Here is a 24,099-nt window from a genome sequence, read left to right as displayed (position 1 = left end):
TGCCTGGCCCGGGGGCTGCGCCGCGCTTCCCGCAAAGCTCCTGCCCACAAGGGCAGCACAGAGTGCCGGCATGCCCTTCATCTACTGGCCTCACCTTCGGGAAGTGGCGGAAGCAAGGTTTGAGGATTTTTGCACGTGGCTGTGAATGTATATTAGCTTGCTTGGCGCAGGATATAGTGAGCCACTGAGAATGAGTGTTTATTGAAGTGTATGTACCCTGGCATCCTTATCCTTCCTTTGCAGCTGCTATTTACCAGACAGCATTTGTGGTGAATGTAGCTGGCAGGAAACATCGTCTGGAATGAACTGGATGAGTTAAAGAATTTTTCACACTAACATTGTTGCAGGCATTTGAAAATACTTCACATGAGAGCATATTTTTGTAACACTGAATTAAATTAACATTGCATGAAGCTGGCTCAACTAAATCGAATTTACCATCAAAATGTTTGGTGTTTTTGTTTTCGGTCCCTGCCTTGTTTACAGCTCCTCTGTGTTAAGCTCTGTGTTGCAGAGAGATCATCCCCCTCCACTCTACTGACATGTTGTATCACAAATGTGGCAGCAGCACAGTTGATTCTTCAGCGCTGGGTGGGGGGTTTGCTTGGGGGGGTGGAGGGTGGGATTTAAACTTTCTCTTGTCAGTTTAAGAAGCTCATAATGAAAATGCACTCATTCCTGTGTTAGTCAAAACGGCCTGCTGTGACACTATTTCTTTAAGAAACTTAGACTGCTTAACTGGAATGGGAATGTCTTCTTTAAAACTTGCCCGAATAAAGTAGCAGGATTGTTTTTTCTATAGGCTGTTCCGAGGTTGAGAAATTGTTTTCTCCATTCTGGGCTTTAACTTGACGGTCAGATATAATTATTTTTCTTGTAGTTTGGTAACCCACGACTGGAACTTTTTCTTTATTTAACTATCATTCCAGAAGCTGAGAAAACTGCTTAAAAATAGATCTAAAAAGAGATCAGATCCCACAAAAACAGACAGCCATTAATATGCATGTCACCCCACCATGCTGAGCCTTTCTTTGTAGGTTGTGCAATCTACTCCTTCCTTTACCCATTGCCTTTGTTTTCTTACTTTGTTCTTTGTTTAGATTTCATGTAGTACTGTTATTCTCTGTTGTTTTCTTGAGAAAGTTTCTAGCAGATTGTGGTTGGTATAGCTATATGGGAACAGACTATTTTGGTCGAGTTATTTATTTGAATTGGGACTCTCTAAAACCCCCTCCTTGTCATCAATCTAACAGAGATGTTCCGACAGTGCATTAGTCATTACTGGGGTGACATGAAGCAGAGTGTAGTTCTGGAGACGCCCTTCCAGGGAAAGACACTGAGCTTTAAACCCTCTTCACAGATGTGCAGAGCTGTACTAGCCATGCCTATCTCCCTTGCATGCTTAATAGGCTTTTTGCCTATAAATCCCCATGTGCCATTGAGATACTGGATCTTAGTAGTAGGGCTGGATTTAATGGGAAGCCTGGATGTCTCCAGTTTATCTCACAGCTCCCGCCCTCACAGTGTTTCTTATGGGGATGGGTGGGGTGCACTGCTGCTGCCACCCTGGTAAAAGCAGCAGAGGGAAAAGATCTCCCTGCCCAGCACCCAGAAATAGGCTCAGAGCTAGGGCTTTGTCTCCAGAGCTCTGACAGCAGCATGGCCATGCAACAGATGAAGTAAACAAACCAACAATACAGGCATTTTACTACAGAATAGGTCTATTATTCTTCCTGACAGCATGACTCGGAATTTGAGTTGTCATTCTTTGTATTGTTCCTTATTTAAAAAGAAAGAGAAAGCAGAACAAGGAATAATACAAATGAGACAGCCTGGGGCTTGTGCTTGCCTATAGGATATTCTTAAGGTTCTCTTGGTGCTACAAATTGGAACGATTTTGAAACCAGGTCCCTGAACCCAGCTGTATTCTTAAAGCAGTTGGGCCTCAAAAAGTCGGACATGCTGCTGTGATTTATTCACCCAGGACTGCTATGCAGACCAACAACCAGGAATCCATAACCAATCACTTACCAAGACTAATTCATTGATCACTCAATGTGCAGAGTTTTCCTTAGCTGGCCAATGTGGCTCACAGTCATACAGAGTAGCATCTGTGTATTAATGCCCTCTCCTTTCCAGCCCTAGGTGAGGTTTAGGCAGGAGGATATTGGGTGGGCTGTGGCAGGGATGCACCCTGCTGCTCCTGGGCACTCTGAGCAGGGAGCCTTGTCTGTGGCAGGCTGCCAGGCTAGATTCTGCCCTGACTGTCCCTGCCAGGAAATGGCTTCTGGCAGGAGCCCATGGCCAGAAGGCTGCTGGAAAGGTGCATGAAGCTGTCAGGAATTTGAGACAGCAGTTTATTGCAGCCCTAACTTAGTAAGGCCTCAAAAATTTGCATCAGATTAATTTGGAGCCCTTTCTGGCTGTTTGGACTGGAAATCCATACTGTATTCTGGGCACAGAAAAGCCAAGATGGATTTTGGGAGATAGCCTTTTCTGTGTTACTCCAGCAGAGCCTGGCTATGCCTGAAAAGCAGTCCTTGGGCTTGCTGAAGTATCAAGGGTGGGGATGTTTCACAAAGATACATCAAAAGAATATGGAGTTACACACACCTGAAAGTACACAAGCTCCCTGCCAAGGGATAAGAATTTTGTTCTTATCTGCATGGTAACCTTCTCACCTGGCCAAGGAAGTCCTCTGGAGCATTCCCTTGGCTGGGGAGGGAAAGGGGAGGGGTAGGCTGCAGGGAAGCCCTGCGCAAGGGGAACACACAGCATAAATCCTTATTCCACTTTTCAAGACTGTGTAAACCTCAACTTAACTGGGCAGCCTGGAAGGTCTTTCATTCCACTAGAGCATTTCTGTTTACACATCTGTAGCACTTAAACATTGCAGGATTGTTTAAAGGCATTTAACATTTAATGCATTTGTGTTTATCTTTAAATACATAAACAATGCATAGATTTTGTTTAAAGGCATAAACATTGCATGACAAGCTCAGTTCATGGTCTTAAATAATTGGGGGATTTGGCCTGAAGCAAACAAACTGACAGTGGAGGAATTAAGGGGAACCACAGCATACCTCTCCATTATTGACAGCTAATAGATAACAGATTACCTTTATTGGCAGATAAATGAATAAATGATTGAGAGTAATTTTCATTAATAGCAACCAGCAAACATCTTCCCCAGTTAGTCTCTTGATACAGTTTATGAAGTCAGTGCCTGGATGCCCAGGAATGCCTCTTGCCTTCCTCTTGCAGCAGGAGGTGGGAAAATGGAGAAGCAGCAAGAGGAAGAGGGTGCCTAAGAGAAAGAGGAGGAGGCATGAAGCACTCTAGTAGGCAAGTCAGATGCAATTATGAAGTCTTTGAGAGACATGGAAAAATGAGGAAGCGAGCTCACAAAGGCGTCCATCAAGAGGTGCAAATGGGACCAGACACACAGTCTGCTACAGGAGGGCATTAAAATGTCCTGGTCAGGAGATGTGGATGGGGAACATAAGGGAGCACACAAATAATTTATCTAGAGCAGACTGTGGCAACCAGTGAGTATCAAGGGATGGAGGCACAGCAGGAAGAAAAGGGTCACATATGAGTTAGTGCCTCATGCTCACAAACCCAGGTTCCTGGATTAGGCACACAGTTTGTGGTAACTGGGAGTGGGGCTGTGGCTGATCCTCATCCCCAGTGGGCCACAGCTGTGAGCAGCAGGAGAGCAGCACTGAAGGCAATGAGACCTGGAGTGCCCAGGTGCCCTGACCAACCACCAAAGGGAACAGAGGGCACACAGGTGCAATGCACGAACATGAGGGGTGTAAAAGGGTGGGCTAAGAAAAGTAGATGCTTCCAGCCTGGTGATGTGATGTTATTCTGTATGAGCAGATGCTTGAAGCCTTCTGAAGTGGTAAGGTTTACTCTGTATGGGTTGAAGCTTTCTGAAATTGTATGATGATCCTCTGTGTATTGTGGCTATCTCAACTGCAACGTGGCTTATGTTGTGACACCTGGAGGTGTTAGAGAAGTCCACACTGGGAGGACACATAGGATTGGTGGCATGGGGACACCATGCTAAGCTGCAGGAACTTCTTGTGTGGCACTGGGAGAAGTCCAGTCCCTTTCTCCCCATGTCTTTATTGTCTGATGCCTCTATTGTAGAGGCAGCATAGGCAATGAGACCATTCTCAGCAATGCACTACACAAGAGTGATGGCAATACAATTTTCTCAGGAATGTCTCATTATGTATTTGTTATTTTCAATGAATATAAGGTGGGAGAGTCAGCTAAAGGTAGTTCACTGGCTTACTTCCTACTCATATTTAAAATTTGGAAGCTTAAGCCTTTTCTTTCTGGTGTTGTGGTGCTCCGCAGAAGTTGTAAAGCTTTGCTTTCAGTGGGGAAATTGATCAGCTTGAAAACTGCAAATTGGTTCTGATACTGCCATACAAATAAGGCAGAGTGCAGCACATACTGTTCTTTTTGTCTCTTTTATGCTATAGATTTCCTAGTGTGGGGTAGTTGTAACCAGGCTTGTGAATGCACACTCATTTTTAATTGGATATTTGTTACTAAACATTTGTAAAGTTCACAAGCATGCAAAGCATATGGAAGTCCTGTTAAGAAGGATTTAGTTGCTTTCTGACTATACACAAACATTTGAATACTTGAATCCAACTGAATCATGAGGTTAAAAATAGATTGGTAAAGTCTTCAGATTTACTTTCTAAATTTTAAACCCTGTGGAGGCATATGGAAGAATTTAAAGTTAGTTCACTTGAATCTCTTTTACTGATACCAGAAGGAGTAAACAAAGGGGTTTCCTTTCCTTTTCTTTTAATGAAAACAGGAGATTCTCAAGACTTGAAATGAAGCCCTGAGAAGAGGCAACAGCTTGTTTCCTGCTTCCTTCCCATTTTGTTTCTGCCAGGGACCCTCAGCTCTTGGGCTCAGCCCCTACCCTCCTGCCCCCTCATCCCACATGCTGTCCTTTCCCTGGTGCTTCTGCCTCTCGCCTCCCATGGACAGCTGGCATTGTGCTTGGATGGGCTTAGGCTGCTTCTGCTCACTTTGGCCACAAGACCATTGCCATTGAATGTAAATGTGGATGTAAATCCCTGGCCTGGACTGCGAGGATGGCAGCTGTTTGTAGTGTGCCTCTCACCTAATCTCAGTCCTGGTTCCTCTTCCCACAGCAGCAGGGATGGTTGGTGGGGTTGGGATGTTGTGCAGTTGTAGCCTGTGCTGCTTGTCCCTGTAATACTGAGGTCACATATGAGTTAGTGCCTCTTTTTCTTGTAGGAGTGTAGCAGAACCAGACCCTCCAGAACTGCCCAATTTAATAGCTGCAGATTAAAGGTCACCTATAGCAGCTGGAAAGAGCTGCTGCTAGAGCACAGCTTTGCTTTGCAAATGCAGGAATTGCTGAGTTGGAAAGGTGAGCTTATGCAAGTAATGGGGTGTGGGGCAATTATTTAAAATCATCAGTCACCATCAGCTGTAGAAAGGGGTTTTCTGCCCCTTCTGGTACTTCAAAACAGCAATGCCATTTTTGCTCTTCTAAGAAGGACATCAAGACATTTTTAACATGAAAGGATGATGTCTGAGAGCATCACTGACTTACAATAGAGTGGTGGGCCTTTACATATGACACTCCATCTCAGAATCATTTTTCCTCTTTTGAACTTGTAGTGATAAGTGATAGAGTATTTTGGATTTTTAATTTGCTTCCAAATTAAGACCTAAAAAGGCATTTTAGAAAAGTATATACAGGGATCTTGCTAGGCCGAACATTTAAAGTCTTTCATGAGTGTGTATGGGCATGTGCCTAAGAGAAATTTTTCTGTGTATGCTTATGTAGGAATAAGTCACACAGTTTTCAACACATTTACTTGCTTTCTGCATTCCAAGCTCACTTTCATTTGTGCAGCTACAAAGCTTCTGCTGTTTTCAGTCCTAGATAAGATTCAGAGGGCCACAACAAATTGGCGGTACAATCCTTATCAGCCGTTTTCATAACCGGCAGGGCTTGGGCTGGTCCGGTCTGGAGGGGAAGCTGTGAAGGGACCAGCCTGGGCAGGGCTGAGGCTGCAATCTCTGGGTGAAGGGTACCCTCAGGGTGCTGCTGGGGAGCAGGGCTGCCTGCTCCCTTCCCAGGCTGGAGAACCCGTGTGTTCCAGGCACAGACCTGCCACCCCGGTGCTCTGGCAGCCGGTGTTAGTGGCGCGTGGTGGTGGAAGTGACACATGTCTAGCAGGAAAGGAAGAAGGTGTTTTCAAAGAGGTGGTGCAGCCAGACAACTGCAGCTGGGTGGCTCTGCCTTTGTTTGAAATGTAGTGCTGGGGAGTCAGCAAGGCCTTTGGCTCAGCTCCTGTGAGCCTTTGTATGTGCCTGTCAATTTACTTTTTTGTTTTTTAAGGAGTGGTTACCCAGCGTTTTTAGGACACATGGCTCTTCCTCAGGAATGGGACTGTTTGGCTTGCTGGTGCTTTTCATCTGGAGTAGGACCTACTGCTTTGATGGCTGATGGGGCTTTTTGCCCTTTCTGTGTCTAGATGTTGATGGAGAAGTGAGTGGCACAGATGCTTTGGAGAATAGGCTGTAAAGAAGAATAAATTTAATAATCCCTGCCAAGGCAGTTGCTGTTCATCAGTGTTAGATGGTAAGTCACTGTTATAACTCCATCTTAATATATTTCTTTATTGTATCTTCAAACTATAGACTACATTGATGCCTTTTAGAAATCTATCATATAGTTAATTATAGCTGAATTTAGTAGTTCCTGGCATTGACTATTACTTTCAAACTCATTTCACCTGAGAAATAGAAGCATTACAGTTCTGCTGCTTCCTGTTGTCTTGTAACAAAAGGTAAGAAATTAAATTAGACAGTCCATGATCATTACAGGTGAAATTCAGGTGTTGGTTTATGCATTTAATTTATCCCATAGATTAAAATTTGTGGATAAATATGAACATGAGGAATGTTTAAATTGGAAGGAATGAGAGTGATAAATAGAAATTTTGACAAGTAGGATGTGGATAAAAAGTTAGTTATGCAGGTTGTGTTTTCTCTCCATGTTCTAAATACTAGTGAATTCAGTTCCTTATTGAATTTAGCTTGAATTCAGGTTGCTTTCTGTTTGCTACATCTTCTAATTAGTCACCTATTGACATTGTTTTAGAGGCAAGAGAAACTGAATGTTGCTCCTATGTGTTCACTTGGTTTAGATCTAATTTTCTGTTCAGGGCACCCATATGGAAGAACATTAAAAAAAACTTAAATGATTCTTTGGGTGGCTGAAGCTGTTAGTACTCCCCAGGGATGGCACAAGAAATGAAATCTCAATTAAGAGTGACTATTCCTTACAAAGTAAAGCCTTTGAATCAGAGCATACCTCTGAGCCTTTTGTCTGCCAAATGGGTGGGGGTAATTCAGTTGAGAAAATGCAGTCAAGATGTGAAAAAACGTGCCTGGGGGCATCCAATGTTTCCAATGATGCACGGATGTTAGCAACATGCTGAGCTTTAAGATCCCAGGGCACAATACAACAGAATATGCACTTCTCAGTCTCTGGGAATCAAATTAGGTGTCAAACCAAAGGCCTTTAGGGAACTAAAATCAGCAAATCAGTTTGGTTTTCAGTTGGAACTTTTACATGACTTGCAAACTTTCTGTGTGTGAAGGCTTATGGTAGTATGGTTCTCTGCTGGCACTGAAATGAGCACTTGTCACTATTTTAATGGCAGTGCCTTTTGTATAATCCAGTTGTAACTTGGAAACTTAAAAAAAAATCAGACTATACTTCAGTAAAATAAATTCTAAAAACTTTGAAAGTATCAAGTGTCCTTTATAGTACTCTGCAGTATACACTTTATAATAGATGGTATAAAATTGATCTAAAGATTCTTAATTCCTCAAATTATGTGTAGGCCTAAACTAAATTATTTTTAAAGTTCCCACAGAGACCCCTGTTCCAACTAAATAAGTGGATTTCCACAAGTTGACCATCTCACATTATTCTGTTACATAAGAATTTTAAATAAAAAAAGAAGAGGACTGAAGCTAAATGTGTACTCCTCTGAAGGGAAAAAGTAGACAAAGTCAATAAAAGTGAAATGTATTGTAGTGGTGCTATACATTTGTTTTAAATGAGTTTGAAGTACACCACTTCAAATATCTTTTAAGATGGTATCACTGTGGAGGGAGGATCTCTTAAGTGCAGATTGTCTGTTTTAAGATATAATAATATAATTAAAGAAACTGGATCTTATTCTATGGTTCTTCATAAAATATGAAGAGCATCTTTAATGTTTTCAATTTTCTTCCTCTTATAGACTGTTGTAAATAGGCAGTATTCTTGATCTCAGCTGCTCAAGTTTAGGTTAGGCTTCCTGAATAATGATAATTCTCCTGTAAGCAATTCTCCCCCAATATTTTTTTTTATTCTTTTTATGCTCAGTGGTTTTTTTTAGTATTTGAAAAATGCTGAAATTGTATTTTCATGTGCTGTAAAATCAAAAGGACTAAAAATCTCTGCCTTCCTTTCCATTTCCATTTAAAAAAATAAAGCCTATGTAACTTCATGTAGAAGGGCAAGGAAATGTCAACTGTCATAAATTCTCAGGTTGAAGGTCTTCCAGCTGAGCTAGTGGTAACTCCCAGGCAATTGGTTTTTCAGATGGACATGTTTTGTAGCCCTAATAACTAGGCCTCTAGGTTATTTAAGGTGTTCTCCTCTGGACTCTTCACAATTGCTTGAGGTTTTTTTTGAAGTGCAGTGTTAAGAATGAGTCTCATAGCCCAGATGATGGAGGTCTTGTCATGCTGAGGAGAGCAAGAGATTTATTTTACGTGCCATCTGTTAATAAATCTTTATTTAATGGTTCCTTTTCTGTGACAGCAGGAAAGAAGTTGACTCATGCTCAGCCTGGAGCCTGCAGATCCTTCTGTGAGAACTGCCGCAGGGCCAGCTGTCTCCCATCCCCTGCTCATCCTCCTGACTTATTTCTTCCCAAGTGAACTATTTTGCAACAATATGTCCTTTTTGCATTCCCCTTTGTCTTAGCCCATTTCCCCACTTTCCATATCCATATGTGTACCTAATCTGCTCTGTTACTCCTGCAGCTCTTTCTAGCTTTCTGCAGTCTGAAAACTCAGAATTCAGGTTGCATCATCATCATCAATAGACATGGTCTTCTCTTACTCAGAGTTTTTAGAGCTTTCTGCTGTCCTCTGCAGGCTCAGGCACTTCTTGCAGATTTCTGCTGAGCACCATGATCTGGAGAGGATGGTCACTGAGCCCCCAGAAGAGCCTCAAAATGCATGTCTTGGTCACAAGACTCAAGATGTGAACAGTTCCTAAACAAGTACGCTGTAAGAATATTGACTAGTGTGCAAGTGTCTTGATGCATCTTTCCAGATTGATGAGGAACAACTGGCAAGTACTTCTTGAGGTGGTTTCCCTGTCCTGCACAGTTTCATGTAGATCCTTCTCTTCATGAATGTGCCATGTGAAGCAGCATTGGGAACCATGTAAAAATGTAGCTATGTCTTATTTGTTTCCTCCTTATTTGTAAGGTGTATTATTGAACAAAAGTTAACTTCATTTGACAATAATTTACAAAGTTGCTCACTAAGGCAAGTGACCTCAAAATCTTTATGTGCTTGCAAAATAGTATGTGTGTTTCTTTTCACACTTCTTCCTGCAAATTTAGGTCAGACTGAAAAATCAGTGTGGCCCTTGTGAAACCTACTTTTGCCCCATAGAGATAAACATTTACTTGCCTTTTCTCTGTACTCTGCACTGTTGTGCCTGGATCTGTGCTACTGACCTCTCCAGACGTGTGTGGAGGAGGATTTTGCTGTCCAGGGCAATGACAGCTGGAGGGCAGAGGAAGTGTGGACCAGGGTGCCAGTGTGGGGCAGCCCTGCAAGGGGCTGGTGAGCCTGCATCAACCCAGACTGCTCTGGTGACCTCTCTGGGAGTGAGAGGACTCAGTTTCTCTACCTGTTTCATGCCCAAACCACATCTGCCGTGACCACTTCCTCTCACATATCAAAGATATGCTTGTGGCCTGTGGTGTTTGTGTTCCAGCAGCATTTGGGTAGTTAGGTGTCTCTGCTCACCAGCAGGTTGTGCTGTGTGTGATACTATTCAGGAAAAATCTTTATTCAGCCTGCTTTATACCTGATGTAGTCATCTGAAGTAGATGTTGAACAGTATCAGAACCTTTGTTATTTTCCTCCCTTTTTAATGCCCTTAAACTAACTGGGCTTTCTGCTGTGTCTTTCTGAGTTTGGGATGAGTTTAGGTTACCTCTGAAATACAACCACAGGCCTCTCCCCTGCCTATCATTCCCAAACAAGCTGTACATTTTCTGCATTGGTAATTCAGTTGTGTGAATTCCAAGAAAGTTTCTCTTGTGCCAGTTAAATATCTTAATTTTTTTAGCAATAAGACATCCGGTTGTCCTGGTTTATTCTTCATGGCTATTTTATTAGCACACAGGCTTTTAATATGATGGGCAGAATCTGCTATTTGTTCTTGTCCCTTTTGTGACCTTACAGTGAACTCCAGTGTCTCTCTTCCCCTCTTCAAAGTTTGTGGGTTTTTTTTCCCCTTTTTTCATCATCTGCCTGGGTTTTGACTGTTGGTCTGCATTGTTTTAGTTGAGGGGGAGAATTTAGTTAACTTTGTTGTTTTCTGTCTTTCTTCACTAGATGGATAACAGCAGAATAGTGGGGGGTGGGGGGTGGAATATGTCATGGAGCCATTATTCCATGATCAAAGAAGTCAAAGTGTTCTTGGCAGTGTCCTCTGCACATCCCGTGTGTGCAGCCCCATCATGCCCATGTGTGCCCACACGTCCATGCCCCTCTCTGCCTGGTGTTTTACTTGAGTTGGTAAGGTCTAAGGTGATGCTGAGGCAGCCCCTGAACCTTCTTGATTAGCTCAATTACTGTCAAAATTTGTCCCACTTTCCCTAGGAAAACATGGGTTTGTTTTTATTCATTTGTTGTTCCATTTTTTTTGAAGTAAGAGAAGTGTTCTGTCCTTCCTGAAAGAGACCAGAATGGCAGGAGGGCATTGAGGCACCTGGAGAGGAGCAGAAGCACTTCCTGCACAGGCAGGCAATGCCTGGGCTCCTGATAAATTGAACAGCATGGGAAGAAAATCAAGATCCTCACCAAGGGAAACAAACTTCTAAACAGTTTTTAAATAACACTTGGAAGAAAAATCTTGTGACATCTTAAAAGTGTTTGTAATTTCCTTGAAAATATTGTAGCCACTTCCACCACTTGATTGCTCCTTCCTCCTTACTTTAAAGATGGTGTAGTTTAGTGCAGGGATGGTGCCTTTGAGGGCCTCTGTGCCACTTAGTCACCTGACTCCTTGGACTTTGCCAGGAGAACTGATTGCTAAACTGACCCAGGATGAGCAATTATCCTATGTACTTTTTGCTTGCAGCACTTTCCATGGATTAGCTCTGGCTATTAGTACATAGTGTTAAATGGCATTCCCTGCATGTTTAACCATTGATCTGACACCATAAATTTTCTAGTTAGTTTCAAACTCTCAACAGCAAAAGTAATTTGCAACTTTTCTGTATTCCTGAAGATGTTTAGGCACAGATGCAAATCAGTGTGGTGAACTTAAGAGTATTAAAAACTTAAGAGATTTCCCTAATGACTTTATAAGACTTCATTAGGATACTTACTGAGGTCTCAGAAGTCCCTGAACCACAAGCGGAAAACCTCAGTTTCAGATATAATCTGTTAGGAATTAGTGGTGAATTCCGTGTTTGTTACCTGCATTACTGCTAGTAAACAAGAGAAAGCATCTGCTATCTATTTAAGCAGCAAAGATTAGCAGCAGAGGTTTCAAAGTAGTCATTTTATTCCTCTGATGGTGATCTGGAAAGGCTTTCAGGATCTAGATTATTCTAAATGTCTCATTTCTCATTCCCCCCTTTCACCATATTGGCATATAGTTTTCATTATGGAGGAACAAAAATCCAGAAAGATTATGAAATCCAGAAAGATCTGAGTGCCTGAAATGAAGAGATATTGCTGTATCATATAAACCTAGGTTAGTGCAGTTGTAGTTAAATTCTCTGATTCTTCATCTTCAGTACAGTGTTAGTAAATTATGACCATGGCTCCCTATGATGTAGTATCCACTGCTTCTGTAACTATCATTAATATAATTTTACATGGAAAATACAATTGAAATATAACTGTCTGTTGCTGTGTTACCCTCCACAATGATCATGGTGCTGATAAAATTCCCCCAACTATAATACTTTTAGGTGTAATGTATCAAGTTTCCTTGCAAAAATGCTTCAAAAATAGTCGATATTTCAGTTTCTTCTGAAACTCTGCATTTTTGCATGTATATATAGTACAGAATTCCTGCTTTCCAGCAAGTGCTTCCATGTCTTGGGGCATGGTTTGGGACTTTCTTTCAGAGCATTTCCCCTTCCCATTTGTGAGAGTGTCTCCTTTCAGCTGCTTATTTTCTTCTGTCACTGTAATTTTTTTAGCAGGTTTCTGTTATGCTTCATTGAATAAATGTTGCTTAGCAAAATAGATCATTTCCCAAAATATCTTTGCTTTCCTAGAGTCATGGAGCATGTGAAGTGCAGCCTGTACTGGTGCATGATTATTTACAGCACAAGGAGTACAGATAGCGTGGTCTGCTTGGCAGTGCCCTGGACCACAACTTTGGAAGACCCTGATTTCCTTTTTGGCTCAATTACTTATGTGCTGTGTTTCTCATAGCAGATAACTTTAACTTTGTGCATCTTCACCCTCTATTTCTGACTCAGATGTAGAGTGAAGATGCATTTAATCTGTAAGCAGTGTTTTGTTTAGTATGGCAGATCTTGTGCTTTAGGTGATGCTTCTGTAATAAACACTCGATGCATGTTAAGTAATACTAGAAGAGGTACCAAAACATCTTAGAAAGTGAGACAACATAGGAGATCCATTTGGGCAAACATTTGTCACAAAAAATTTGCAGTGTTCTCTTGGAGGTCAGTGCCTGCCTGCACAGAAAATGTAAAATTCTCAGTAACTAGGGTTCCAGCACCTGGTCCTACTACTCCTAATTTCCTACTTCTGTATTTGTTCCTGCACTATTTATTTCTGGACTTTTCAGAACCTTATGTGTAGACAAAAGCTCCCATTTTACTTCATACGTTCCTCTGACTTTGGTAACTCTAATTTTGGTAACACTGTCAGTCATTATTACTGCAAGAATTGTAATATCTTGACTTCTAGGTGCCTGGCAGTTTGGGCAAGTTGCTTTGGAAAGAGGGAACTCCCTTTTACAGCTGCCAAGGTAATTTTCTGCCACGATAAAGTCCAACCACTGATGATTTTATATTGAGTTCAGTTTTTACCAGAGAAGATAGTCATACCAAGGAAGGAGCAAAGCTCTTTTCACAAGCCTTGCTTGGTCATAACTTTGCATCCATGTCAACACTAATTTTCTGTTTTGTGCAAATTTCATTAGTTTTCAGACATTTTAAAGCAAACCTACAGGGCCAGTGCTGAGAGGCTGCAGGAAAGGAGTGCTGGGATTTCTGTCTGCTCAGTGCAACAGGGAGAGCCCTGCCTGGATATTGAAGGAGAAAGGAAACTTCTTGCTGCTCCTTTGCACTGGTCTGGTTTCCAGGGAAATGACTGGGTGAATTCTGATTGGCACTGTACCTTTTGCAATGTGCAAACTTAGAAGTTACTACAAATGTGTTTAGACCCTTCTGGAAGGGAAATGAGATACATAAAGTGTAAGTTGTCAACTTAATTCTTCTTTCAAAATTTGTACTTGAGGGAGGGAGTGTTTTCCTATCAGTGGAGTCTTTAGCTATAGTTTTTGCACCTTCAAAGTTATAACAAAACTGACTGACTTTTGTGGTATGGCTAAAGTGTGGAAAGGTTTGGTTGTTTTTTTTTTCACATTCTGATATAAAATACTACTGAAAAAAAGTCCAAACTTTTCTGAAGTACTTTTGCTGCAGAAAGCTCTAGCACAAAGAGGCCTTTGTTTCACATAAGTATTTATATCTGTGGTATACTCTTGCTCTTTGTGTTTGGTGGGTTTTTTCTTCCCCAGACAGGTGCTATGGAGTTCTATGACATTTGTAGAGCAGATGGGATGCCATTTTACTGTTGTTTCTAATTGACAGAACCTTATACTCTCCATGCATCCTGCCTTGGAAAATGTGGGCCTTGGAGTTTTAGCACTTTTTTCCTCAGGAGCAGCTTGTTTAACTCACAGCTGGATGAAGAGTGAGAGTGGTAGCTCACTGACTGGCCTGTGAAACCTCTTGGGAATTCATACCTCCTTGGTGCTGAATTTGCCATTTTGGCTGATTGGTCACTTGCTGTTGACTTGGCTACCATACATTGTATTAGGTACAGCCACAGATGCTATTGTATATATGTGTTTTAATTGAAATAGCAGCACTCTCTGTGAAATCCCGTAATGACAGAACATAATTGAGTATGTGTAAAAACACAAAGATGTCTGTGAAATGCTGCCTCTGGAGATGTGTGAATGCACACATCCCTCCATGCCTCCATCCACTTTCAGATTGCCAAAGGAGGGATTTTGCAAATGTCCAGTTTGGGGATTCCAGAAGTGGTGGAGGTCTTCTTTCTAAAAGGCTGGTGGATGAGAAGGTCTCAGAGAAGAAAATATGTCCCAGTTATTTTTGCTAATCTTGACATGCCACCATCATGCTCAGTTCTTGCACATATGGATGTCTCATACAAAAAACACGTAATAACTTCACCTGAAGGCTGTACACTCCCTGGCAGGTCTGGTGTACACAAGACCTGCCAGGGAGTGTACAGCCTTGCAATGGGCTTCCAGCATTTAAATCCTGAAAGATACATATGTTTCCCCAGCAAGTGCCTCTTTGGAGAAAGCAGGTGATAATTTCACTTTCAGAAAGGTAGCTGGAATTAACAGTGGTTGTCACTGGATATGACCAAGAGGGATAGGAGTATCCAAACAAGTATTTAATGTATTTCAGTTGGAATATAAATGAACAAATAAACCCCTTGCCCACAAGCAGCTGTAATTTTTAGAATTACTCTTATGAAGCATATTGAGTTTGAGATTCTTGGCTTCCTTGTGCAGCAGCTTGTCCCTCTGGCAACTGCCATCCTCAGTCGTATCAGTTACATGCTGCCACAGCCACTCTAACATCTTGTGCAAATGTTAATATTAAAAGCAGGCCAGGTGGTTGCAAACTCTGGGATAAATCTTCAGTTCAGGAGCAAAATATAGGATTTACAAATAGCCTGTATAAAAATTCTCCAGTTCTCCAGGTGACAATGGTTGTTTTTGTGTCACTGTCATGCAAAGCATTTTAATATCCTTTGTGGTATCCTTGCTACCTGTAAACTCAAATTCTAACTTGTAGCATTGTATCTTGGCCTTTTGGCATGAGTGCCATTCAGACTCCTTTGGAGTAAGTGCTGGCTGCTGTGCAAACCAGACTGTCCACAGTCTGGTTTAAAGAATTAAAATGCAAAAAGTATTTTAAAAAAAACTAAATTGAGAAATCTTAACAGGTTATGTAGTCAGTTCCAAGCCCCAGAGCAGCATCCGTTGTACTGAAATAATGGGATGTTGGAAGGCACTCAAGAACAGGTTAGACAGTGATGAAGGCACCACACTGACCCCAGGCAATCAATTCCATTACTTTTATGAACCTTGCTGTTAGAAAGCTTTTTCTAGTGTTTAACTGAACAGTGCCCCAGCTGCAATTAAACCTGTTCATTCCTGCCCTATCCCCAATAGATAGAGAAGTTTGTTTTTCTTAGTGAAGGAAACGTTTTACCTATTTGAAAATTATTATCCTATTCTCTGGCCATCTTCTTTTGCCTTGGATAGAGCATCCTCATTCTTTCAATCTCTACTTGTAAACATCTCATTTATGTGGTTGTCTTCTACATTTTCTCTCATTAGTCCATGTCAGTCCTGACGTGTAGGGCACAACTGGGTCAAAACACAACCCAGAACTCCAGCTGACAGCTTGGGCTTGGTGAGCAGTGCATGTGAGATTGCTACGTCTTGCAGGTGGTTCTGTATCCTACTGGCTGTACTGGGTACTCTCTTGCTCTTCTGTAGCAAGATGACTTTTTTTTGTTACACCTTCAGGAGCTATTTTCAAGCACTCTAGCTGTCTGTCATCTGTAAATTTAATGAGCATATTCTCTATTCTACTGGCCAGCCTGTTAATTAAAATATTGAAAAACAGATCCCTGCAAAGCCTCACTCAATATATTTTTTTCCCTTTGGTGCCAACCACTGAAAACTAATCACTGAAAGTGTTTCTTTCAAGAAGTTGTGTACCACCTTAAAATGGTATCATCTGTGTTGTAAAAGGTAGAAACCTTATTAAATTCAATATGTATTCCAGCTGCTGCTACTTCTTATCCACTACCTATTATCCTTCAGAGTAGGAAATTGGATTGATTTGACAAAATTAATTCTTGTCAAATTCATTTGGCTGTTTAAAACTCTTACAGGATAATAGGGTAGAAAAAGAAGCATTATATAATTCATGTGTCTTTCCAGCCCGTTGCTTGCCCTCCCTTAGCCTTCTTGAACTCTTATTCTTCATGGGCCCTCATTTATAATTACCATGGCACAGAAGTGAGAACAAGAGATGGAGACAGCAGTCATTATTACTGCCAAAATCCTTCTATCTTGAAGCCAAGCCTGGGCGTTCTTGGATGAAAATGAGCAGGTTAAGCTTACTTGAAACCACCAGGCTCACTAAGTACTCTAATACTGTTTAGCCCTTTGATACTGCCCTGAATTTTCTGTCATACCTAAAGCCTTTTATAATCCTTTCTCATGCATCCATATAAAACAATCTGGCTATTTAACCTCTGTTACCTGTGTACGTACACACTTTGGGAAATGGGTGCTAAAATATTTAAAACCTGTTTCTCCCTTGGTGGAATCTATTTACAGATTAGGATAATATTGTGCATGTTGGGGGTTATTTGAATAATTTTCTGTTTGCAGACAAACATAAACAGTAGCTAGGCAAGTACAGGCAATAGAAAACATATGTTTAAATCATGTTTTATGCACTGAAAACTGATTTAAGTAACTATCCAAGAGGATAATTATATTTCCTTTCTATTCATATGAAGTCCATGTCTATTAGTATGTATTTGGAAATGCTAGGAGTTAAAAAGGTATCGCAACACTTGAAGAATGCTTTTAGGAGGTAAGGAATTTGTCTTTTTGACAAATCAAAAGGCAATCTTTTCTTAGATCAGTCTGCACGTACAGTTTACATATACAAATGTAATAAATAAATAATAATATACAATAATATAATATTTTTTATCTCTGGGAGTTTTAGATTTCTATATAAACCCCTGAAATTTGGTGAGTAATGAAAATTGTCTTCTTACTGTGTGCTTATGTATTCCCTAAATGCCTCGTGTTCCCATGGGAAACCTAAGGGCCACAGAGGCTTTGCAGACTTCTAGGCAATTGCTCAGATAGCATCATCCATTAAAACCACCCGAAATAATTCATGGAGCTGCAAGTCATGTGAGATTAAGTCATGGATTGTACGTAGCCCAAAGCCTTGTGTGCTCACCACCCATCCCTGCTGCTGCTTCCTCAGTGGTAGGGACAGCAAATATAGAGTATCCATAAGGTCACTTGGCTTGTCCTTAAGACATAGGGTTACTACTGCTCTTTTTTATATTCCCTTCAGTAATATAGCTACTTTTTTTCATTCCCTTTAATTCCCTTACATATTTTGTCCTCAGTGACACACGACTGAGGACAGTCCAAAATGTCCATTTTGTATACACAAATAATGTGATTGTTTTATGAGCCAGTATTTCAGGGCTTAAAACACATACACTTATCTCATTGCCCTGAGTTACACCCTCTTGAGCTTTTTTCTGCAATCTGGCTTTCCCCTTGGTGTTTACACACCCTTCATGCTTTCAGATTATTGCTGCATCCTTTCCAGTCCCTTTAACCTTCATCTAGCCAAGCAACAGTTGTTTGTTTAAATGTATTCTCACAAATAACATCTTCCCACAGAAGTCAAAAGGAACATGTGATGCACTTCTGGGATCAAGTGTATTAGTAATTTTCAAAAACCCAAGTCTCAATTACTTTTTGTTAGTCATATATTGCTACAGGATACACATTGTACTGAAGCAGCATATTTGGCCTTGTAAAACAGAATTGCCTAATTAATAAATCCTTGCAAATGAGAATTCATTTTTTTTTTCTGAGAACTAGAGATACCAGCCTACTCTACATATACTTAAACAAAAAAACTTTCCTGTAAAACTTCATCAACATGGAGCCAGTGCAGTAAGCTCACTGCCCTCAAGGGCTGTTTTATCATCATTGATGCAGTTGGTTGAGTTGTGGAGGGTAAATTCCTCCCACTCACACCACCACAGTCACAATAATCCTTCTGTTCGTGAACTTCCCAAAATATTTATTGAGAGAATAGCTTGGAGGTATGTTTTCAGCAGTGCTTAAGCCTGTTTTCACTTGTCTTTTTTTTTTTTCTTTATAATTACATTTTGGGAGGGGGTTGGCCAGTGCTTAAAAGCTTAAATCTCAGATAGATGGCTTCTTCTCATTTTAATTACTTTGACAGGCACCTCTCCTTTCCAGCTGAGCTACCCTAACTGGAAGCAGCTGCTCCTTGGAATTACTCCCCCTCCTCACTGTGTTGCAGAAGTAATAAGCCTCTCGTGCCCCTTCAATGAATTTATGGACATGAAGTGCAGTGTGGGCCTGCTTGTACAGAGATCTTTCTCTCTTTTCTCTAGGATTGAATGAAGTTTTATGAAGTGAAACATGCTATTAACAATATAGGAAAAATGAAATCTACAGATTGGATATGATTCTTAATTTCTTTCTTAACTCTTGTTAGAGAGTGCAAAGCAGGTTTTATTGTATTTTTCCTTGGCAATTTGAAACTCTGATTTGAGAGAGTCCAGAGTGATTGATGGTACAGCTTGCTGGGCAGTGAAAAATAAAGCTTCTCTGGAGGAGCACAGACTCTGTGAATCAAGCTTATGCCTGTGTTTATAGCCACAGCTGAAATGAATACTTATCATCTTGACTACATTGTCAGTCTTGTGAACACTCCAGATTTCATCACTGGCTTGATGATTTATTTCACATACTAGCACCTGCAGCCAGTGATGTAAAAATTTCAATTTGCTGCTGTTTTTTAAATAATGGAAATGTAAATTCTGGGTTTTATTTTTCAATAAAAGAATGAAGATGAAGCCCTAAGTGCACCTTAATGACTTAGACAAGTGAAGCTGAAGCACCCCAAAAGTTTTACTTTAAAAATTTCATTATATTTAAATGCAAGTGTAATAGTCAGGTCCCTGACATCTGTGATTTCTGAACACTAATTGAACAGAAATTGCAATACAACTGCTTTTCTGCTTGCTGTTTAACTGCCATTTGTTTTCCCATAAACTCTCTCCTTATGTACACATCTGGGCTTGCTGCATGGCACAAAGGTCAGGGGTGCAGCTCTGATGTGGGGAGGAGACCCCTGTTTCAGTCAGATTTAGTGCTTTGGAGAATGGGCAGAAAGCATTTAAAAGGAAAGATAGGGCAGCTGTTTGGAAAGTGAAGGAAAATAACTGTTTCTAGGGATGGAAGCAAAAGGAGAAGCTCTGGTGATGGAGCAGGAATTACCTCACCAGAAACTGATCTGAAAGAAGAGGTTGAAGCCAGTACATTGTTGTCCAGTGGCTGCAGGAGGGAGAATTGACCTCAAGCTGACATGATACGCAAGCAAACATCAGATTGTCACATCTGGTCACCTGCCTAGCTGAGAGCATCAGGCAGTTTTCTTTGATCAGCTTCTGGACTAACCCATAAGGCCCACCTACTCCTTCACTGCTAATATATTTATGTGACTTACAACATAGGCTTTAAAAGTGCAAAGCCTGAGCTCAGTTTTGAATCCTTGTGGGACTGAAAGTCAGGCTTTGGTAGGGTGTGTTTTCTACTGGTTCAGATGGGGGGGGGGGTGTATTAACTTTCAGAGGATCATTTGAGGAAAAATTTTTTTTCTGCTATGTTTTATGGCAGTATTTAATTGGTATTGGGGAATGGGTGTTAGGCGAAGTGTGGAGGAGGTGGCTTTTGGATGGATGTGATCCCTTCTGAATGAGAAGCTAAGCAATTCTTCCTCTTTTGTTTTCTTCCAACTGTCTATAGTTGACATGTTTGGGTCACACGTACTTTGTTGTAATAATATTTTGTTAAGGGAAACTATGTAAAGTTTTCTCTCCATAATAGGCAGATAACATTTTTATTTAAAGATCTGCATTTGCATTTCATTCTTGGTTGCTTTTGCAAATATACAATTAATGAAACTGAAATTACTGAAAGCTCTTGGGTTTCTTTTTCCAGGAAGTATTGCTTTTAAAAATGTTTATTTCCCTTTCAAAGGGAGATGCAATAAGCATCATCTCTGAGGTGCATGCATTTTTATCTTAATAATTTGCGCTGGTCACAAAGTGAGCAGTAATATAGGTGTCACTCTGTGATTGGTCATCTCATTTTACCACAGCTAACTGGGAGTGATACATAAGCACTGAGCATCTCAGAAATACACAGTTGCCACACACTACTCAGTTGTACCTTATGCTACTTTTAGGATGTGCCTTAGGATGAGATCATCAGACTTCTTTTCATTAGTAATTTACTAAGAGTTTCAACAAAGGAATCAAAGGACACCACACTTGGAAAAAGGACGGGCTGATGTTCTACTCCCAGTTTTGAGGCTAGCTTTTCACCTTTTTTACTTCCACAGTTCTAATATCATCTGGAAGAAGAGCAGCCAAAGGACACTGAGCTAAATATTTCTGTCTCTATGGCCTTTGTAAGTCTCTTACAAAAAATATTTGTATGCATCCCTTCTAGCAGCTGCTTATGAAAATAATTCAATCTGTAGAGCAACCTCCTGTGAATGACAGTGCAGAAACTACCCCTAGATATCTCAAAGGATGCTGAACTCCTTTCTGAAAAAATAATAAAGGTTTAGAAAACATTTTGTAAAAAGCGCTGCAGAAAACTAAGGAAAAAGGGAATGCTAACTATTTCAATGCTGACAAGAAAAAACAACACATCAAGACTGGTTTTGCCGTGCAGTTGGAGAAGAGGGAATGCTGAGTTTAGGTAGAGAAGGCAGAAGTAACACAAAGAACAAGAGTCTTAGTAATGTCTGGAAAATCTCCAGACAGTGCCTGACATTGTGGGAAGCAGTTGGAGTCCTGATCTGCAGGCACTTCTGGAGTGGCTTGATGTGCACCCAGGCAGGATCGTGGCTGTGGCTTCCCTCACCAGTCATGCTCCAGCTCCCAGAGCCCCTCTGCTGTCTGAGCTAGTGGTACCACCTTGCAGTCAAATGTGATGCTGTGCTCCATGACCGACAGGGGAGCTGGACAGGATATGAGAGGCCTCTATGGAGCAGGAAGGGAAGGATGTCAACCTTTCCGTTCTCCTTATGAGTCAAAAGATATCCTTCCAGGAGGGCTGTGATGCTTGCTGTGATTAGATTTCCTTATATGATTTGTCATGTAAAGTCACAGCTACTGTATTTTAAATGAAGCCTGACAAGCTTCACAGTACTACTGTGTCTACTGAGTGTGGTGCTAGCCCAAAATATTAAGACTACAGGAATAATCCCACCTCCTAATTTTTTAATCTAGTAGAATACTGATATCTATGGGAATGATAGATTGGGTGTAATGTGCAGAGTTCAGACTTCTATCAGAATAAAGCAATTTGTTGTTCCTAACTGCTTTCTACTGATAGAATTAAACCGATCTAGCTCCATCTGGTTTCTGTTTGGCTTATCAGTGGGCCACTCTCACTGGGATGTGCTACTCTGGTCATGAGGCTGGCAGTAAGACTGGGAGCTGACAGCTAAACCTCTAAAAGAATAAATAATGATTTCTGACTATACAGCATGTAGTATGTGATCTAAATACCATTCATTTTAAAGCCATTGGATAAGTACTGTCTGTATCACTTCTAAAATCAGGAATATTTTGTTTTCTATAGTTGTCTAACTGGCAGGTGCAGAAACGTGATCATTTGGAACAAATATGGATGGATCATGGATGCAGGATTGATCTTGTACATGCATGAACTGTGAAAGAGTACATTCTAGGAGAGTCTGGGACACTGATAGCCTGTTTGTCAGATCGACTGATGGGTCAGGTTTGTGGGTCCTCATTCTATCCCACGGCAGAGAGCAGTTTTTGAAGCAGCTGCTGGCATGTCTGCTTTCTGTTGGAGAGCAGCTGCTGGCCCCTTTGGCTGACACAGGTGATCCTTACTCCAAAGGACCATGCTACCAGAAATAATAATACTACTTAAACAGTTCTTAAGGAAGAACTTAAGGGGAGAAGTAAAAGAAATTATATTTTAGAAGAACTTTGGAAAAAAAATGTAGCAAGGACAATGAGATAAAATTGTTTTAAGATGGATCTTGACAAGTTGATGGGATGAAGCCTACAAGCACTAAGAGCTGCATTTCCAGTCAAAGACTGTGATGTGAAGCTTTGTGTGTTTCAATTTGATAACCTCCACCAAGCAGGAAGAGGGAGAGAGCTGAAAGAAGATGCAATCATTGGTAATAGATGTTCCATTGTAATGTGCTTGTGCTAAGAGTTTTAGGGCTTTGGCAGGTCACCTGCAGGAGCTAGCTGGAATTTTTATTTCTCCCCTTCCCTCCAGCCTCTCTGCATACAATGGCTTGCTTATTTATTTCTCTGAGGCTTTGATGTTCCTCTTTGGACTTGATCTACTGGGCAGGGTGGTGTTAGTGATGTTGAGAAACCTCATGTGTTTTGTTCATGCATGCAGAGTTAATTGCCAGGTCTCTGAGCAGGAAGCCATTTCCCTCAGGTCATTTATCAGGAACTCATGAAGTTTGGTGTCCATTTATTCTGTGGAGCATAATCCCCTTTCCAAGGCAACTTTGCATATAGTTTAAAATTGATATCAAAGTGCTCAAGGTTGTTGATTTCTTGGATTAAATGCCTTTGATGCGGGTGACAACAGGCGTGATAGTCTAGTTATGATAATGCATGTTGGCTTTTCCAGTTTATTTTGATGCATATTTCAGTTTTTCCCTATTAAATGCTTTGTTGAAACATTTATGTGACATTGGTGTGAGATGGCACACAGCGCTTTGGAACAGAAAGTTTGTCATTTATTGCCTTAATGACTCAGAGGTTTGTGTTTGAGGTTCATGCTTTTCACAGAGAACAAATTTGTCCTAGTGAAGGCCATCTCCCTAAAGCCTCAGTAAAGAAAGAAGAAAGATGACCTTCTCTATGGCCACCTTAACCTGGAGCTAGGAGTATTCCTCTAGAAGAAAGTCCATCTCTTTTGAATAGACCAGTGCTCTCCAAGTTGGCTAATCCTGCCTGGTTCACAAATGTGGGGAACTCATATTAACTTTACACCCACGTGTAGCTGATGGAGTGATAGGAGGACAGGCTCATATGCACAGTGCATCTGCCATAACTCGGCAAGACTAGATTGACCACATATGTGTCAATTGTTTCCATCTCCTCTTCAGAGATTTGCAGAACAGCCACAGGGAGTTCATAGCCACTCTGCAACACACTGGGGAATCGTATCAGGATTACTGCCCTGCTGCCTTGTGCTGCCCTGAAGGTGCACAGTGACCATTTTTTCAAGATTTCTGAAACACACCTGGTCAGAGCTCTTGTGAAATATCATAAACATCTCAGAAAATTGATCAGATTTATTTCTTCCAATAGCCATAAAGAAGTTCAGCACAAAATGCTTTTAGAGAGCAGTCTCTTGTAGATGCTGGAGTTATCATCTAGGCAACTACAGATAAAACTGCAAAGAAAAACTGTATTCTGACACGCCAAATTTCCAGTAATTTGTTATTTTGTAGTAGTAGTTGTAACACAAAATACTGCACTCATAGCTGGGCTTCAAAACCTTTTCAAGATCTGATTTCATGCTTTTTCTAAAACTTATATACTCTTGTTGCAGATGATTTT

At 41.0% G+C, this 24,099-nt stretch overlaps 1 protein-coding gene across 4 annotated transcripts in view; it reads left to right on the top strand.

The window, feature by feature from the left end:
* The window catches only part of LOC103818534 (SAM and SH3 domain-containing protein 1), a 530,071-nt gene that overhangs the window by 382,107 nt on the left and 123,865 nt on the right, over nt 1–24,099 (top strand). Inside the window, exon 2 of one of the 4 annotated variants that reach the window (XM_030235969.2) lies at nt 6,552–6,658. The exons of the other annotated variants lie outside the window; for them this stretch is intronic. Within the exon in view, the coding sequence (XP_030091829.1) occupies nt 6,656–6,658 (3 nt within the window). The 5' untranslated portion in view covers nt 6,552–6,655. The remainder of the gene's footprint in view (nt 1–6,551; nt 6,659–24,099) is intronic. 4 annotated transcript variants of the gene reach the window in all.

The sequence above is a fragment of the Serinus canaria genome, chromosome 3 (genome assembly GCF_022539315.1).
Source record: "Serinus canaria isolate serCan28SL12 chromosome 3, serCan2020, whole genome shotgun sequence".
Classification (NCBI taxonomy): domain Eukaryota; kingdom Metazoa; phylum Chordata; class Aves; order Passeriformes; family Fringillidae; genus Serinus; species Serinus canaria.
The sequence above is the reverse complement of the archived record's forward strand: the minus strand, read 5'-3'. Positions and strand labels throughout refer to the sequence as shown.